At 42.2% G+C, this 15000-nt stretch overlaps 1 protein-coding gene across 1 annotated transcript in view; it reads left to right on the top strand.

The window, feature by feature from the left end:
• LOC147017245 (uncharacterized) overlaps positions 1 to 15000 on the top strand; it is a 101412-nt gene that overhangs the window by 29717 nt on the left and 56695 nt on the right. Inside the window, exons 12-19 of the mRNA XM_085846700.1 lie at positions 635 to 688; positions 8041 to 8094; positions 8244 to 8297; positions 9907 to 9960; positions 10950 to 11003; positions 11088 to 11141; positions 11495 to 11548; positions 12205 to 12258. Coding sequence (XP_085702826.1) covers positions 635 to 688; positions 8041 to 8094; positions 8244 to 8297; positions 9907 to 9960; positions 10950 to 11003; positions 11088 to 11141; positions 11495 to 11548; positions 12205 to 12258 — 432 coding nt within the window. The remainder of the gene's footprint in view (positions 1 to 634; positions 689 to 8040; positions 8095 to 8243; positions 8298 to 9906; positions 9961 to 10949; positions 11004 to 11087; positions 11142 to 11494; positions 11549 to 12204; positions 12259 to 15000) is intronic.

The following is a 15000-nucleotide window of genomic DNA, read 5'->3' as shown; positions in this document are numbered from 1 at the left end:
AGTTAATGCAAGAAATGGTCTCTCTGGAAAGGTTGTGGCAGCAGAAACACAATATTTGTTTAAATTTGAGTTAGATAGGTACCGAGAACCATTTCTTTCAAAAAAACATGGGTATAATAAAAATTATTTTGGAATCTTAAATAATAACAATAATAATATATAATTTTGTCAAATTTTATACATGTATAAAACATTGTGGTGATGTCTATGCTTGTCCCATTGTTCTCCTCCTCACTGCACCACCTCAACACCAGTGAATTTAAGTTGAGAAAGTTTGATTCATAGATATGGTGTGTATGTAGTGCAGGCTTGATGGGCCAAAAGGCCTCCTCCTGGGTTCAAATTCTGAGTGTATCCCTTCCCCAGTCTCCTCTATTATAATATTTATTTTGTATATTCCACCCACCCACCTTGCCCTTGTCCTTTAAATTTCATTTTCCAAATTCAACCTCCTCCAAGTTCACATGAAATAGATGGATGGAGTTTAATGACGCATCAAATAAAAAAGTGCATTGGAGCAATAAACATCCATATGTAAACACTCGTGATGACATTTATGCTTACTATGTCTTGCAATGCCGCTGTTTTGTTTAACTATTTTGTTGTTGTTGTTGTTGTTGATGGACTACACCAGGGTCATAAAGGCCACACTGGGACACTCGGCGATCCAGGAAGAAGAGGTGAAAAGGCAAGTATTTCTGTTAAATCACCGCTGGCTACTTCACATGTTTACCATTTTTGCCAGCTTGCTACATGCAAGGGTTGTGCAGTGTCATATTAGATGTGACATATCATGCTGGTCTCTGAATTTTATTTGTCATGGACATTGGTCATGGCAATGAGACAGCCATTACAGATGAAGATGGCCATTACAGATGGCAAATAAAACTAGGATGCAAGCACAATATGGGCTGGTGAATACTTTTGCGTAAAAGGATTGCACAGAGTGTCACGAATGGTGTGAGAAAGGAAGGAGATTTCAAAAAGACGATTAAAAAGGGAAGACAACAAATGTACGCGACTCATGAGATGGCGGTGAAGACGGATGAAATTGGAGTGCATGCTCCCCAGATGATCAGATTCCAAGCAAATTATATTGGGGTGAACTAAAGTAAGAGAAAAGTAAACATTGCAAAAACGAATTTGCTCAAATAAGTGCACTGCAAAAAAAAAAAAAAAGAGGAAACTGTTTGCTATGGTACTTTCATGGTGATAGATGATGAAAAGGTGCTCGGTCACAAGGAGGAGAAGCTACATCAGCACAATTAGTGGGAAATATTTGAGTACCCAGTGACTCAGTATCCAAGTACCAGGGTCTGAAAATGAAGTCAAGATAACCTGGAATTTGAAGAGTGCCGACATTGTACCACTGCTCGTTGAAGCAACGGGAGTGTTAAAGCCGAACCTCACTGACATCTTTAAAAAAAACTATACCAGAGAATATTACTTCAAACAAACTACAATTGGAAGCTATCTGGGGTTCAGTGATGATCCTGAAAATAACCCTCAGGACAAAAATATGATGAGAACAACAAAACTTCACAACTTAGTCCTTGAAACATGATCCTTTGCCAAAATGGAGGTGTATACTTCGAGTCCTGGGAGGACTCATTGTACCTTCTGAAACCTACAAATTGAGATTACAACAAACGTGAGAACCTACATCAGCACAATGAGTGGAAAATGCTTCACAACACAAGTAGGAGAAGCTAAATCACCACAATGTCCCCAACACATCAAAAAACCCTATTTAATAAACTAATTGGGGATTGAGCAATTCATAAAATCATGGTGTTTTCAACTAGGCAAAGAAGAAGTACACGTTAATTATAAATCCATCCACAATGTTATAACTAACACAGTTATAATTCTACTATATAATATAAGTGTGTTTATTCCACTCATGCAAATAAATTGATCTGCATTATATTTAGAGAAACATTTTTAAATGATCTATAGGAACGGGGTACTCAAATTAGAGCATGAAGTGCAAACATATTTTTATTGTTGTATAAGTAACATGTAATTAGTAAGAAAAAAAATTAACGAATTGCATCTATTTATTAATTGAAGGATGAAAAATAATGCATTGGTATGTCTTGGACTATTGTATCATGTTTATAGTACTGTACTAAAAAAAAAAACTTTTCTTGTATTTTGTTTGTCTTATTGTTAAAACAAATGGCTGATTTTTATTTACATATGAGAACCACATCTTTTATATGCTACAAATTACATCAGCCATTTAATCTTTTGTCAGGAACGATGTTTCATATTGAGTTTCTGCTCATTTGTCAAACTGAGATACGTAAAATTGTGGCAGTATTTTACCTTTCACAGCAATGAAGAAATATCTGGTTGACATTGAGTAGACAATCTCAATTGAGGGAAGACTTCACGGCGAGAAAAATCCCAATGCAATAGACTGCTCAACAAGTTAACTTTCAAACATGAGTACCATTTCTAAAATCACCTGATCGAAAAATCAAATAAATTCCTGCACAGAAAATCAAAGAAAAAACGCATAATCTGCACAGAGCAACAATCTGTCTGCCACCCAGAAAATTGTTCCCACTAATGCAAAACATTCAACCAGAAGGTACATAATGCGATCGGTAGGAAAACCAAAGGATGAGGAGTGTGATGAGCACTTCCCCGATTTCAATTGGAGATAGTACTACACCAAAGTGTCACCGCCAATCCGGAGGCCTCAGCCTGGCGACTCTGTCAAAAGGACAAAGACTACATAGTCAACATCAGTTAAACATAAGGCCTCTTCACTCTCTGCAGACCTGGTTAAAATCACAAGCTGGTCCAACATGTGGAACATGTCTTTCAACAAGGCCATCTCCACTCATGGCTAGCAGACTTCCTCTCCTGTCACAGTCAACGTGTGGCCCCAAATGGAGTTCTTTCATCCCCTCTTCCTGTCCAGGCTGGAGTTCCTCCAGGTAGCGTTCTGGGCCCTGTTCTTTTTCTGGTTTTCATCAATGATCTCTCGGACTCTCTGGAAAATCCTCTATTTCTCTTTGCCGATGACTCCACCCTCTGCTGTACCATCTGTCATCCCTCAGACCGGCAAGCAGCAGCTTCTTCGCTCACTGCAGATCTGGATAAAATCACAAACTGGTCCAACACGTGGAACATGTGTTTCAATCCGGACAAATCTCACACTCTCACTATGTCTCTTCGAAAGGACCGTTTACAAAACCCCCCCATCCACTTTCTCAACAATCCTCTGGAAGAAGTCTTTTCTTTCAAGCTTCTGGGTCTCACTATCTGCCATGACCTTTCCTGGGAAAGTCACATTCCCAAACGCGCCTCAAAAGCCAGTCGCCGACTGGGAATCCTCCGTCGTGCAAAGTCCTTCCTCGGCCCTCTTGAGCTCCTCACCACTTACAAAGCTTTTGTCCATAGCCTGAAGGAGTACTGCTCTCCCCTCTGGGCTAGTCTTCCTGCCTCCCACCTTTCTAGGCTTCACGCTGTTGAAACCAGGGCATTTAGGATCATCGGCATCTCCCGCAATGAAGCTGAGTCTTTGGGCCTCTCACTCAATCACCGCAGGTTGGTCGGTGGTCTTTCTGTCTTCTACCGACTCGTCTCCAGCCTTGCCCCCCCCTGCTCTCTCTGCGATTTGGCCCCACCACATTTCCACAGGGTGCTCAAGGTCCGCCAACAACCCCCTTCTGGTAAAACTACCAAAATCACGAATCACTGCTCATCTTCACTCTTTCATTCCTCTTTTTTCCCGCCTTTGGAATAAACTTCCTCACTCTATTCTTTCCCATTCTTCCCTCCAGGCTTTCAAAACAGCTGTTCACCACCACCTCTTATCTTCCCCCATCCAAATCCTCGATCTTTTCTACCCCCGATAATCCACCCAAGCCCACTTCCTTAAATTGCCCTGCTTTCCTTCCTGAAAGTCCCTGTAATGTCCATCTTCTCTTCGCCATGTTCCCCGTCCCATCCCCATCCCTCTCCCTTCCACAGTTCACCTAATGTGTCTGTTCCCCACTGTTTTGTCCCTTCCACTCCCGCCCCTCGTCTCATGCCCCCTTGCTGTGAGTTGTGTGTTAGCTCTAATATGAGCCTCGACAAGGTATACAAAAAAAAGTAAAAATAAAAAACCCTGACAAATCTCACTCTCACTTTGTCTCTCTGAAAGGATCATCTGGATCCCCCCCCCATCCCAATCTAATTTCTCAACAATCCTCTTGAAGAAGTCCTTTCTTTCGGAACGGATCACTTTACCGGATCAGATGCAGCCGAGCAACACTGCCAAGGACGTACCGGCTAAAAGGAACAGATTTTTGGGAATAAAGTCCCGGCTAAACTAGGATTTGGACCATGCTGGATCAATGGAAGAAAAGACAAAAACGAGCTGGGAACATTTCTAATAATAATTTATTACAATGGGCGAGGAAAGGTATGTGGTACGATCAAGATTTATCGGGGTGTGTTGTGCAGAGATAGGGGAGAGAGGTGTGGTGCAGCAAATAAACAAGCAACTTATAAAAGTGGACACAGAGCAGACTTAACCTGAAAATAATAATAATGATCTTCTGCAGGCTTACTTATATAGACAGGCACCAGCACAGGCACAGGCACAGGCACACATGCGCACGCACACACACACACAACCCGGTGAAGAGGGATTGAGGCAAGACAGGAGAGGAGATGAGGCTACGGTCTCTCGGTACCTTTGTATAAGTGATACGCGGAACCCGAACACGCCACCAATACATTTGGGGGGAGTGCTCCATGGTGCGGTACCCACACTGATAGCTGGTGCATCGCCCCTCGCCTCGGGCAGCTCGCGTCGAGACAATGGGCGTGTCGGACGGGCTTGAGTTGGGAGGGTGGAGTCAGCGTCGTGTGGGCGGAGAAGAGGAGGAGGAACCCAGTGATGACAAGAGAAGGTGGAGTCGTGGTCCAGCTTGAGCGGCAGGGCAGCAGAGGGAGAATGAAAGGATCCGCTCCGACCTTTATAGGCCGCGCGGGGCGGGGGCCACCCTGAAACTCGGTGACGTCACTCAAATTGGGCGCTCTGACGGGGCCTGACCCCATGCGCGGCCCGGCCGCGATGGCCAGAAACCGCAACACTCCATTTCCAGCAAGATGACCCTACGCCACAAAGATGTCCTGTTCCGACCTCACGACATGATACGAATCGCCCACACCGAACTCCGCGCCCTGAATCGCACTGTACGAACCCCAGGGCCATGCCCTGATGATCGGCCGAGGGCAGGGTCGGTCTCGCACGCCCCCGACCAGCGCCGGCTAACGCGCCCGTCCATGTGCGCCCTGTGGCCCGATCTGTGCAACATACCTCCACGGCTCCACCCGATCACAGCTTCGCTGGCCGTCAAGGCGAGAAGGTTAGATGCTGTGGCGAACAGACAGTAAGAAGTGTCCGTTCGTGCCCGGCTCGATACGATAACAAAGTGTCGCGAGCGGCGCACGGGTCTGCCTTCGAGCACGTTCCATACAGTGCACGTGCATCCGCCATTACGCATGTGGCCAGACACCCCCCCCCCCCATTCTGCTATCGTGTGCGTGGGGCGAAACCCGATCGATATCATTAGTCCAGAAATGGGTTGAAAGGAACACGCCGCTTGTGCCTTGCACACGAGCATCCCGCACAACATGGCGTGGGGATTCCGTTTTATTATCGGCCTCGGTACGTACGTGTTCCGTGCCATGTGGGCGTCGTGCTGGATGTGTATCCTGTGTTGTGGAAAACACCATCGGGTGGAAATTACTGCTACGAGTGCGCTTGGCAGGCTGTGTTTTGTCCGGAGGGTTGTGGGTGTGTATAGTAATGGGATAACTGTCTTGGGAGCACTATCTGTTGGATGCATGTGGTTCCGAGAACCGCAACAATATATATATATATATATATATACATATATATATATATATATATATATACATATATATATATATACATATATATATATATATATATATATATATATATATATATATATATATATATACATATATATATATATATATATTATATATACATATATATATATATATATATATATATATATATATATATATATATATATATATATATATATATATATATATATATATATATATATATATATATATATATATATATATATATATATATATATATATATATATATATATATATATATATATATATATATATAGTCTGTCGAAAAAGTAATGGGAGTGACTTCACTGAAATTTTATTCCAAAAAAGATATTGAAATCACAGCTTGTCCCCTTCCAAATAGTTTCCCTCCAGTCTCACACACTTGTCCATCCTCTTCTTCCACACTTCGATGCAACCCTGGAAGGCTTCTTCTGGAATCCTCCGGAGCTCCGTCATCACGCCCCTTTAAGCCCTTTTGATAGCCTCCACATCAGGAAATCAGGTCCCCTTGAGCTTGGGTAAGAGGAAAAAATCACAAGCGGCCAAGTCTGGCGAATGCGAGGGTTGCTCCAGAGTTGGCACGCTCCCTTCCGCCAGAAACTGTCGGATGCTCAGGGCACTGTGAGGAGGGGCGTTGTCGTGGTGGAGCACCCAGCGTTGTTCTCCCACAGATCCATCCTCTTGTCCTGAACTAATCTCATGAGGCACCAGAGGATCTCCTTGAACACGTATTGATTCATTGTTTGACCCTGTGGTAGAAACTCGAAGTGGACGATGCCCTTGATGTCAAAAAAATGCGATGAGAATCACCTTGACCTTTGACTTCGACATCCTTGCTTTCTTTGGTCTTGGTGATGCCAGACTTTTCCACTCACGACTCTGCCGTTTCGTCTCGGGATCGTATTCGAGTATCCACGATTCATCGCCAGTAATGACTCTCTCGATCAGGTCTGGATCGTCCTCGAGGCGCTCAATAATGTCTTGACACATAGTGACTCTTTGCTGTTTCTGGTCCTCAGACAACAGCTTGTGGACCGTCTTTACACACACCTTGTGGATTTCGAGATTTTCAGTGATGATGCTCCAGACAGTGTCCTTGTTGATGGTAAGTTCCTCAGCAATCATCCACACCGTCAGTCAACGATCTGTGCGCACCATCTGCTTCACACGCTCAATGTGTTCTGCCGTTCTGCTCGTTGAAGGTCTTCCAGACCGTGGATCATCTTCAACCTCCTCCCACCCCTCTTTGAATCTCTTGTGCCATTAAAATGCATGTGTATGAGACATCGTTTCTTCCTCGTAGACTTGCTGCAGCATTGCGAAGGATTCAGAAGGTGTTTTGCCAAGCTTGACAAGAAACTTCAGGTTGGCTCTCTGCTCACGACTCACAGCGCGACGACTCAGATGAGGAAACGTGTAAAGCAGACCTGTAAAAAAATCACACAATGAGCGCAGTCAACCATCACCAATCATATATATTGTTGGAATGTTGCAAAAGACTGTGACGCAACCCGTTCATTCAAGTTGTGTTCGTGGAGTACACAGTAGGCTCATTCCTGTTACTTTTTTAGATGGACCTCATATATATATATATATATATATATATATATATATATATATATATATATATATATATATATATATATATATATATATATACATACACACACATATACGTATATGTACATATACGCATATGTATACATATACATATAAATATATATTTTGAGGAAGAATGTGATTTTTTTTGACACGCTACTTCTGAAGATTGCTAAGTTGGCAAGGAAGAAAAATTGGAAGAGCAAGGATAGTATGCAGGGTAATTTGATGAAGTTTTTTTGATTGTCGGACTGATTTCGTCAAGAACTATTACTGGGGAAGTATCAGGCAAGGACGGAGGGAACGAGATCCATCATCATGGAGGGGAAAGGGTGGTGGGAAGGGGAAAGGTGAGCAATTTATTAAAAGAGGGAGATGATTTTATTCTTCACCATCACATGTGTACAAGGTTATAATTTAGGGTTGATCATCCTGAATTGTGCTTGTATTGAGAAACCATCTTGATCTTGGTGGACTGATGTAGTTTTGTTGCACTGTACCAGTTAAACTCTTTGTGTAACCCACAGGGTGAAGAGGGCTTACAGGGCCCGCCAGGCTTAGCCGGACCTCAAGGCCCTTTGGTGAGGATAATATAGGTTCTGCAAGTTAAACAATTGTCATTATGCAAGTAACATAATGATCATAAACCTCCGTCGGAATTCACTTCTGCCTGTCAAGAATACACATGCCATAATGTTTTAAGATGGCAATGAGTGTATCTTTACTCCAGGGCCCGACGGGAATGCGTGGCTTCCCTGGCATGTTGGGACGTAAAGGCGAAAGGGTAAGTCGAGACTCGCTCTCATAAACTCTTGACCACCACAGCAAAATGTCAGAAACTATAAAATATTTTGGTTTTTTTCTGGAGAAGCATTTCTAACAACTCGGCGTCAGCGTTCAAGAATTAAGAGTGACACTTTTATTGGAAACACCAAAACAAATCGTTCAAGAGCGTGAAGGTTCTTTAAACATCGAATGATTTTTGCCTCTGTATCAGAGTCGATGTTCAACAAGGGATCCAATTTGTTGGGAGTGCACTGCCATTGATGGGGATGTTGAGTTGCTTTTGTTTACTTACACCCTCTTGTGAACTTTACAAACTTCAAAAGCAACTTCTGCCAAAGTATGTTGTTTGTGCCAATGAGACATGAAATTCTGTAGTAATTTAAGAGGTTTTACTTTGTAGACTGACCTTAAATGATAATGGGAAGCAGGTTTTTGGGATGGCTCATGTAGGTCTGTCAGCGAACAGGTGGAACAATGCATGAAATAAACAGAATACTGATCAGAGAACGCTAACCGCCATGGGGAGAAAGGAGAAGCTGACATTTTGGGCGTTACCCATCATCGGAAGGAAAGAGCAAATGAAAGAGGTTTGCTCTTTTACTCCGACGGAGGGCTTCACGGCCAAACAGTCAGCTTCTCGCCACCCATGACGGTTAACTTACTCTGATCAATGCTGTTGATCCAATCAATTGTCCTGAAATTACTTTTCCCTTACTTTGCAAACATCTTGATGAATTGGCCGATTCAATCAGTGGGCTGTATCTGGACCTCTGTTAGGCAAACGTTAAATAATCAACATGTATGGAGGCTTATATAAAATGATTTTTAGGTCTTTGCTGATGTTTAAAATATAAATAATATTTTTGAAAACCTCATGTAATGCTCACATAGGAATGGTATTCAAATTATTTACATAACATAACATTTTCTGTTATCACAATCACATGCTTGTTTGCATCTGATAAACAATCCGTTTGACCAACATAGTAATTTGGATGATGAACTACGTGTTCCCCCATTTCATTCAATAATCTTGGCTGTACACATTACCTCGGGCAGCAGTACCTCACCCATTTCTCTCATCCAATATCAGTTGGTGATTTATCTCTCAAACTAACCAATGAGATTGCCCCTAAAAATCTGACCATAATGAAGAGAGACAGGAAGTCACTTTTCTTTTTCAACTTGCCCAATTAAACTCTGTTAGTGGCTTCTCGAGGAAGGTACGATCTTAGAAATCGTGATTCGCTCTGAGTGATGATGGTTGATGTATTACATGAAGCAAAGTCTGATCAATGTTACCCAAAATGTATCGGTCCATGTCGCTTTTATTGGGGCTTGTGCTAAAGGCAATAAATTATATCCCAATAACTAACATCACCATTTTCACATTCAGTTCCACAGTACTTCACATCGATATCCGATTTAATCTAATGGAAGGGTCTACATTTGCCATGGTACTGGCCCCATGGCCTACTGTTGCAAAAGTTATTGGTGAACCTCATGTTTAAGATAAAACACAATTTATTCAGAATTAACTTTGTTTCTTTCCCCTTTGATCAGTATTTATGGCATTCCATTTCTTCATTCTGGGTGTCTTTCTGCAGGGTTCACCGGGACACGAGGGGGTACCCGGGCCTATTGGCCCCGTTGGAGCTCCAGTGAGTATCATCTGACTAATTGTACTAAGTGGAAAAATAAATCACGTAGCATGTCTAAGACGTACAAGGTATTTGCAGAATATGTAGCTCTTCACCGTTTTCATAAATAATTGGTTTGTGCCTCCATGAGGGACCTATTCGCCATTGTCTTTCTGAATGGATATCTCTTGGTTTTCCCACTTGAGTGGTTCCATAGATGTAATGATTATATCACAAGGTAACAAAAAGTACACTCTCCCATAGAAAGGGACTCAACTGCTGGTGCAGACCGCACGTGGCTGCAAAATTCCCCATTCCAGTTTGGAATGTCTCGAGGCTGAACGCAGCCTTCAAACAAGCGCCAGGTCTTTGGTGCAGCATGCCCAAGTCGATGGCATAGGACCCAGAATTTTGTGCATTCCATGCGTGCAGCTGCATTGCAGTGCAACTTTGCAGCTCGGATGCAATGTGATCCATAATCACGCACTTATGATCAAATCGGTGGTCTTGAATATAAAAGGTTGTGACACAAAGCCATGGCAGATTGTTATAATAATTGTTTTCAACCCTGTTTTGAGTAAGGTGGGAGTGGGGGTGGGAGGGGGAGGGGGGTGAGCGGTGGAAGTGGGGAAGGAGAACTTTTTTTTTGCAACATTGATTCTTGCAGAGTAATTTGAACTATTTTAATCAAATAAATGTTTTCAACTTGAAAAGGAAAAGTTTTAATGAAATAAATCGGGATAATTATCATTGTTATGGCTACCATATGTATCGTATGGCTACATGATTATGGCTACCGCATGGTTCGTATCTATATGTATACTGTATGTATTATCTGACAGTTCTCATGTACTTTGCACCATATAAAAGTATCGGTAAAGTAAGTTTTATATTTGTAGCATTTTAATGATGAATCACCATGGATAGTTAATCACTTATGCACAAGGTCATATACATGTGTGCTGTAGCTTCCGAAAGATGTTCATTGAAACATAAACTACTTTGTCCAGGGTGTGGAGGGACCAAGGGGGCCATTAGGAGATCAAGGATCAAAAGGCAGGCCTGTAAGTATCAGCTTCTCAGCCTGTTTATTTCTCATATTGAGTGTTATTTGATTTCACATCACTTTCGTTTTTATTCTCAAACAGGGTGCTCCTGGGCCCAGGGGCAACTCAGGCGATCCTGGGCTGAAAGGAGATTCCGTAAGCTTATTCCATTATAAAATATTCCACTGAATATTATAAAATTCCATTGAATTTGGATTGGGATCATAAATATATCTAAGATAGAAAAAAAATTATTTCCTTCAACTTCTGTGTACATCCGAGGAGCTTTGGGTAAGAGACCATGCTTTTGACCCACCTGAGGTAGGTGGCATCTGACTTGCAGGAATTGATTGTAGGTGCTTAATTTCTTAAAGTTGGAAACAGGCATTCATGAACTGAGCTGAAAAATGAATAAGCCTCATGTGTGATGTCTAATGAAACCTTTCACCAACAGGGTTTTACTCCTTGCATTATCACCTGTACCTTACACTAATTATCCTACCCTTTAGGGTGTACCAGGTATTGATGGGCGCGATGGAGCTCCTGGTGTGCCTGGTTTAAAGGTACGTTGAGTGATTATAGATCCGACACACTCAGAAACTACCAATCACACACACATCAGGTCATGTGACTGCATTAAAAAAAAAAAACAAGACGCCATGTTTTTCCAACAAACATAAGAAAGTTGATGATAATCATATTTAATGATGTTCATGAAGTTCATGCAACATGGATGGCAAATATCCCAAGGGGATCACTTGGATCTTTACTCCATTACCAAAGGCAAACATAGGGTTTATAGTGTTTCCTCTGAAGGTAAATTGCAGAAAAGTGATGTGATCGAAGAGTCGGTATTTGGACAGCCGAGCATACCTCCCTGTTCTTCAGCATCCTGCGCCATCAATCGTGATTTTGTGGCAAGAACTTTGGTGAAATTCTATCAGATTTTCAGGAAAAGTCGTCCTTCCTTGAACTATTTTTGACTCCATTTGTTGAATGGTGTGGGCTGAGGCTTCGTGGAAATCTCAGATTTGTGAATTAAATAGCTTTGCCTCAAAAAGCAACAGGATGATCCACTGATACATCTGATGATGATGAGATATGATCAATGGATGATCAAAAAAAAACTTTGAAATCAAGAATGATTTCACTCTTTGCAAGGTCGTGTTGTTTCCTGACCATACTTTTTGCATGACGTCTCTCCTTCATTTCCACCTAGGGAGACACGGGAAGACCTGGGATTGCAGGAGATCCAGGACCTCAGGGCCATCCGGTAAGCCTTTTGGAGCCTAAACCATGTTGTTTTGCCTGGATTTATACATTGCATTCCACTGTCGTGTGCTGTATTTGCACAGACTTATCAGATGAAGAATTGAGTATTTCTAGTATGCATCTTGAATGGTTTGCCAACTTGCCATGTAATGTTACACTATGTAGGATGAAGAATGCAAGTAAATGCCGTAAACCAATGCCCCTTGGAACCGTGGTACCCTAAGGTGTAAAAACAAATGCTCGAATGCAAGAGTAGAGGGAAAGCTACATATGATCAGTGAGTTAAGATTAAAAAACCATAGGTAAACCTCCACAGAATACTCTAGTGAGAGGAACGTCTAACGAGGAGATGCTCCAACTTTCTGGCAGCACCACACTGTGTGGCACAGCTTCCACTGGCCTCAGACTCCACTTTGTTCAAGACTGAACTGATTGGCAGCTCTCCCGACTGATTAGACTGACTGATCTCTCTTCATGCCTTGCACCGACTCGCCTTATTTCGACTCACGGTCTTCCTCACTGGATATGCTGACGGCCACGCGATCACCCTATGGCACCACAACGTGACGATTCCTCTTTTCAGTTCCCATGACCTCCGACCACCGACAACATTACTGACACCGCCAACATCACTGCTCATTGAAAACGTCTGTGTATAGAAAACCAACCCACACTAACAACTTGCTCGATTTTAATTTGTGTAATCATGTCTGCCACAAACGTAGTGTTGCTAGCAAACTGGCATCCCAAGCATGGGAAATTTCATCGTCCAAAGATGCAATAAAAGGGATAACATGAGCACAGCACATTTTATCCAACAATCGTTACAGCGAGCAATTTTTTTTACCTGGACTCAAGAAACCTTGTATCAAAAACAGCACGGAACAAGCAATCATTGGTTGATGAATTCTACCGTATTACCCAGACCTCTCGGAAAGAATTGCAAAAGTGATGCAAGGAGCACAAATTGGAGTGGCCTATAAACCACTATGAACTATCCGCAGCTTTATCACCAAATTAAAAGACCTTGTTCCGTCTGGTGATAAGTTAGGAGTGGTATACAATACCACTTGCAATGATTGTGGTCAGGCGTATGTTGGTGAAACTGGGAGAAAGCTTAAGTCACATTTGAATGAACATAAAAGGGCAATGCGGCTGGGTAGTCCAGATCAATCAGCCATCACTCGGCACAAAGTACAAACCAGTCATGAGTTTGAACTGGATGGAACCCGCATACTGAGTGCCACACAGACCATACACCGACAACTGATTATTATTGAAGCTGGCACACCAAAGAACAGGGAGGGGGATTAACCAGTGAAACAATCGATCTCCCGACCTAATATAACACACCAATAAAGACATCAATCAGGGGATGGTGTGAAACTAAGATGAATGACAAGCCAACTCGAACAATACAACACCCAGGAGTTCGAGCAGGTGCTCAACAGGAAACATGTCAGCGGGGAAAAAAAAGGGGACGACAGACATCACCACTCATGTGCATCATTATAACACAAGATCTCGATGTTTGCAACATGGAAATGAGAAGTAACCCAATGATGATTACATGGCTTTCTCTTGTTTTAACAACAAAAAAAGGTTTCCATGCTTTTGTGTGCAACAGGAAGTAGAATGAGTGGTCCATAAAATGGACAATAAAATGGCCACATGTGCCAACTTGGTTACCTTTGGCTTGATAAAGCTTGTGGATCACAAGCGAAATGTTGCTGGAGGCTGACACTGCTCTTTCGATTTGTTTCAAAATTGGACAGTGGTGTTCAGTTCTATTTATTGGTTGGCTGGGCTTTCTTTTTAATTCAAAAGTATACACACATATATATATATATATATATATATATATATATATATATATATATATATATATATATATACATATATACATATATATATATATATATACATATACATATATATATATATATATACATATACATATATATATATATATATATATATATATATATATATATATATATATATATATATATATATACATATATATATATATATATATATATATATATATATATATATATATATATATATATATATACATATATATTGTTGCGGATTCGCGCCCGCCGGCGTGCTGACGGCCACGTAACTCGAATCGCGGCACGTCGCCCACCGGACGGACAATCCAGTCGTGACCCTCTCGGACTAACGCCGGGAACCAGTCACGGGTGGACCTTTCGGTCTCACCGCGATCGAGCCAATCAGCCCCCGCGTGGGATAGGGTTGCTCGCCAAATTCGACCTACCAAAGTACCCACGCGGAGGGTAGACCGGGCGATCGCACCTCGCCGCAGGTCGACTTCGGACACGGGCCACTTAAGCGACCCGTTCCGTACTATCAGAATAACCGAGCGGTGTTATCGTCGACCTCGACGGTTCGATTAATTATCGGGCGTATTCAGCCCACTACCAACCCTTTACGTGAAGCAAGATGGGGATTCAATGGAGGAAAAGACGAAGCGAAGCGGGAGAACAGTTCAACAATAAAGCACATTTATTCGCAGCACACAAATTCAATTCCACCAAAAGCACACAAAAAAAAGAAAAACACAATTCCATTTACACAAAAAGCAAATGTAAACGCGAAGACAATGCAGAGCTAATACCGACTACCGAGCACACGGCAACACTTATACAATTCTACTTCACAGACGGCGCCGACAACACATACCCAAAACCAAGGAAAAGAATACCCTCAAGGATGA

This window comes from Eptatretus burgeri, chromosome 11 (genome assembly GCF_056783735.1).
Source record: "Eptatretus burgeri isolate ZD-2024b chromosome 11, Ebu_testis_v1, whole genome shotgun sequence".
Classification (NCBI taxonomy): domain Eukaryota; kingdom Metazoa; phylum Chordata; class Myxini; order Myxiniformes; family Myxinidae; genus Eptatretus; species Eptatretus burgeri.
This window is presented reverse-complemented; position numbering and strand designations above follow the sequence as displayed.